General features: G+C 58.8%; 1 protein-coding gene across 1 annotated transcript; it reads left to right on the top strand.

Moving 5' to 3' along the window:
* Nucleotides 1-401: 401 nt before the first annotated feature.
* On the top strand, nucleotides 402-2503 carry LOC125539645 (protein RGF1 INDUCIBLE TRANSCRIPTION FACTOR 1). Its single transcript, XM_048703145.2, has 4 exons — nucleotides 402-668; nucleotides 784-984; nucleotides 1300-1515; nucleotides 1671-2503. The coding sequence occupies exons 1-4, from the start codon at nucleotides 606-608 to the stop codon at nucleotides 1929-1931; spliced, it is 741 nt and encodes a 246-aa protein (XP_048559102.1). The 5' UTR covers nucleotides 402-605; the 3' UTR covers nucleotides 1932-2503.

A 2503-nucleotide genomic window follows, 5' to 3' on the forward strand; every position in this document is an offset into this window, starting at 1 on the left:
CGAAGCACCACGCACGCGTAAACAAAAACAAACCGAGCTGCAAGCATCGGCGAGGACACGTAGTCGGCCGGATTGTTATCGGATGGCAACGCGGCCCGACCCGACCCGCACCCGGCCACGCCCGACGTCAGTGCTGATGGCCTCTGCCCCGCACCGCCGCTGCCGCTGCCACCAATGGCCTGCCACAACTGTTGCACTTGCACCGGTGCGAGTCCCTCTCGACAGGACAACACGGCCGAGCCACCGGGAGGAGAGGGGAGGAGGGTCCGAAAGTCCAGGCCGGGTTGGCCGGCGACGCCACGGGACCCGGACCCGGGCGGGCGGGAGCGGATAAGCACGGGCGCTACGGAACAAACGCGCTCCTGAAAGCATCCTCCCCCTGCTGGTTTGGTTCACCACCACCATTGTCTACCCAGTGCTGTGACACTCGCGACCTTTCCCCCCTCCCGGTCTACAAAGACCGCCTCGGCTTTCCTCCGCCTCCACTTCTTCCCTCCAAAGCACCCCTCACCCTTTCTCCTCTTTCCCTCCCAAGCAAATCCTCCGCGCTCCCCTCGCATCCTCCTTCTTCCTCTGCCGCTTGCCGTGTTTGGTTCGGGACCGAAATGGCATTCCACGACGAGGCGCCGCTGCTGCTCAGGATCAACACCGCCAGAGGCGGCCACATGGTAGCCTCCAAATCCCTGCTTCCCCTGTTCGCCTTTTCTTCTCCGTGCGATTAAATGCTCTGCTGGTTGGTTTTATTGCTTGGTTCTCTGGCTAATGGCGGATGGAATGCGGCAGGGCGGAGGCGAGTGCGACGAGGCCGAGAACCAGCGGTGGCCGCCGTGGCTCAAGCCGCTGCTGGCGACCAGCTTCTTCGGGCAATGCAAGATGCACGCGGACGCCCACAAGTGCGAGTGCAACATGTACTGCCTCGACTGCGTCAACGGCGCGCTCTGCTCCCAGTGCCTCGCCTACCACCATGGCCACCACGCCATCCAGGTAACTACTAGAACTAGACCATTTCTTTCCTTCTCTTCTTCGCATTGGATTCATCTTCATCCGCGCCGGCCGGAGAAGAAGATGCTCCCTGTTTCGTTTCCGTTGAAGCGCACCAACGAAAGTCCCTCTCCGAGCTGCTAGATTTGCAGTTGGTGTTGTTGTGTCCTCCAGCCCCCCAACGGCCTCTCTTCCCCCACACGCATCCAAGAACCCGCCTAACTAACTTCCTTCTTGGAGCTGCCCCCTGCTCCATCTCATCTCATCCCTAGCTTCTCTCTGACGATTTTTGTTGGTATATTGTTCCATTGCTGGCAGATAAGGAGGTCCTCGTACCACGACGTGATCCGCGTGTCGGAGATCCAGAAGGTGCTGGACATCACCGGCGTGCAGACCTACATCATCAACAGCGCGCGCGTCGTCTTCCTCAACGAGCGCCCGCAGCCCAGGCCCGGCAAGGGCGTCACCAACACCTGCGACGTCTGCGAGCGCAGCCTCCTCGACACCTTCCGCTTCTGCTCCCTCGGATGCAAGGTACGTAGCTTCTTCCACTAATGGGTGGTGCTCTGCACCGCCGAGTCGGTCAACGCCTCTACTAGATTCGTTCAGTTCAGTTCAGCTCAGCTCGCCTGGACTGGGCGTGCTCTGGAGCGGCATTGTGATTTAACTGTTCTGGCGTGGACGCGCAGATCGTGGGCACCTCCGGCGAGTTCCGTGGCCGGAAGAGGCACGCCGGCGGCAAGAAGATGAAGCTGAAGCTGAAGAAGGCGGCGGCGTCGGACTCAGACGACTCGTCCACCATCACCAGCGGCGGGAGCGACAAGAGCAGCGTGGTACAGAGCTTCTCCCCGTCCACCCCGCCGGCCACCGCCAACAGCTACCGCTCCGCCAAACGGCGCAAGGGCATCCCGCACCGGTCGCCCTTCGGCAGCCTCATCGTGGAGTTCTAGAGCAAGAGCATCGCATCGCCCGCCCCCGCCCACCTCCCTCGCCGGTACCCACTGTAGCATACACATCCATCCATACCTACCTACCTCTAGAGTTTTCCTGTTGCGTTCTGTTCTATACACCAAGGAGAAGGAGAAGGAGCCTAAGCAAAAAATAACGAGCCGCCATTGCCGCACCTCTGCGCTTCTGGACGAGGAGGCCGGTGCAACGCAATGCGGCATCTTACCACTACTTCGTCATAGTCACTACTACAAAAACAGTTACTGTGCTGGTAACAGGAAGGAAGGGTTTGAGTGTTGTGTCTCCCCGGAACGGCGGGAGGTAGTAGCCGTAGTTTTTACTCTATGGTGGTAGCTAGCAGTCTACTAAGTTTTGCAACTTTCTTTCCTTATAGGCGCTGGTTGTTCTTAGGTGTGTTTGATATGGTAGATGTACATATATGTATACTATCACAGATGGGGAATGGTAGCGAGACTGGTGTTGATATTCGTCGTCCTGTAATAACGCTCAGAATGCTTGCTGCTCCTGACGGCCTTCTTCAATGTCACCATGCTTGTTTGCTTGCTTGCTTGAA

The sequence above is a fragment of the Triticum urartu genome, chromosome 2A, assembly GCF_056163025.1.
Source record: "Triticum urartu cultivar PI428250 chromosome 2A, HENAU_Tu73, whole genome shotgun sequence".
In the NCBI taxonomy this organism is placed as follows: Eukaryota; Viridiplantae; Streptophyta; class Magnoliopsida; order Poales; family Poaceae; genus Triticum; species Triticum urartu.

Coding starts and splice junctions, on each gene's coding strand:
- LOC125539645 (XM_048703145.2), top strand. CDS start 606: ATGGCATTCCACGACGAGGCGCCGCTGCTGCTCAGGATCAACACCGCC. Junction 669..783: donor CCGCCAGAGGCGGCCACATG/GTAGCCTCCAAA, acceptor GGAATGCGGCAG/GGCGGAGGCGAGTGCGACGA. Junction 1,516..1,670: donor TCTGCTCCCTCGGATGCAAG/GTACGTAGCTTC, acceptor GTGGACGCGCAG/ATCGTGGGCACCTCCGGCGA.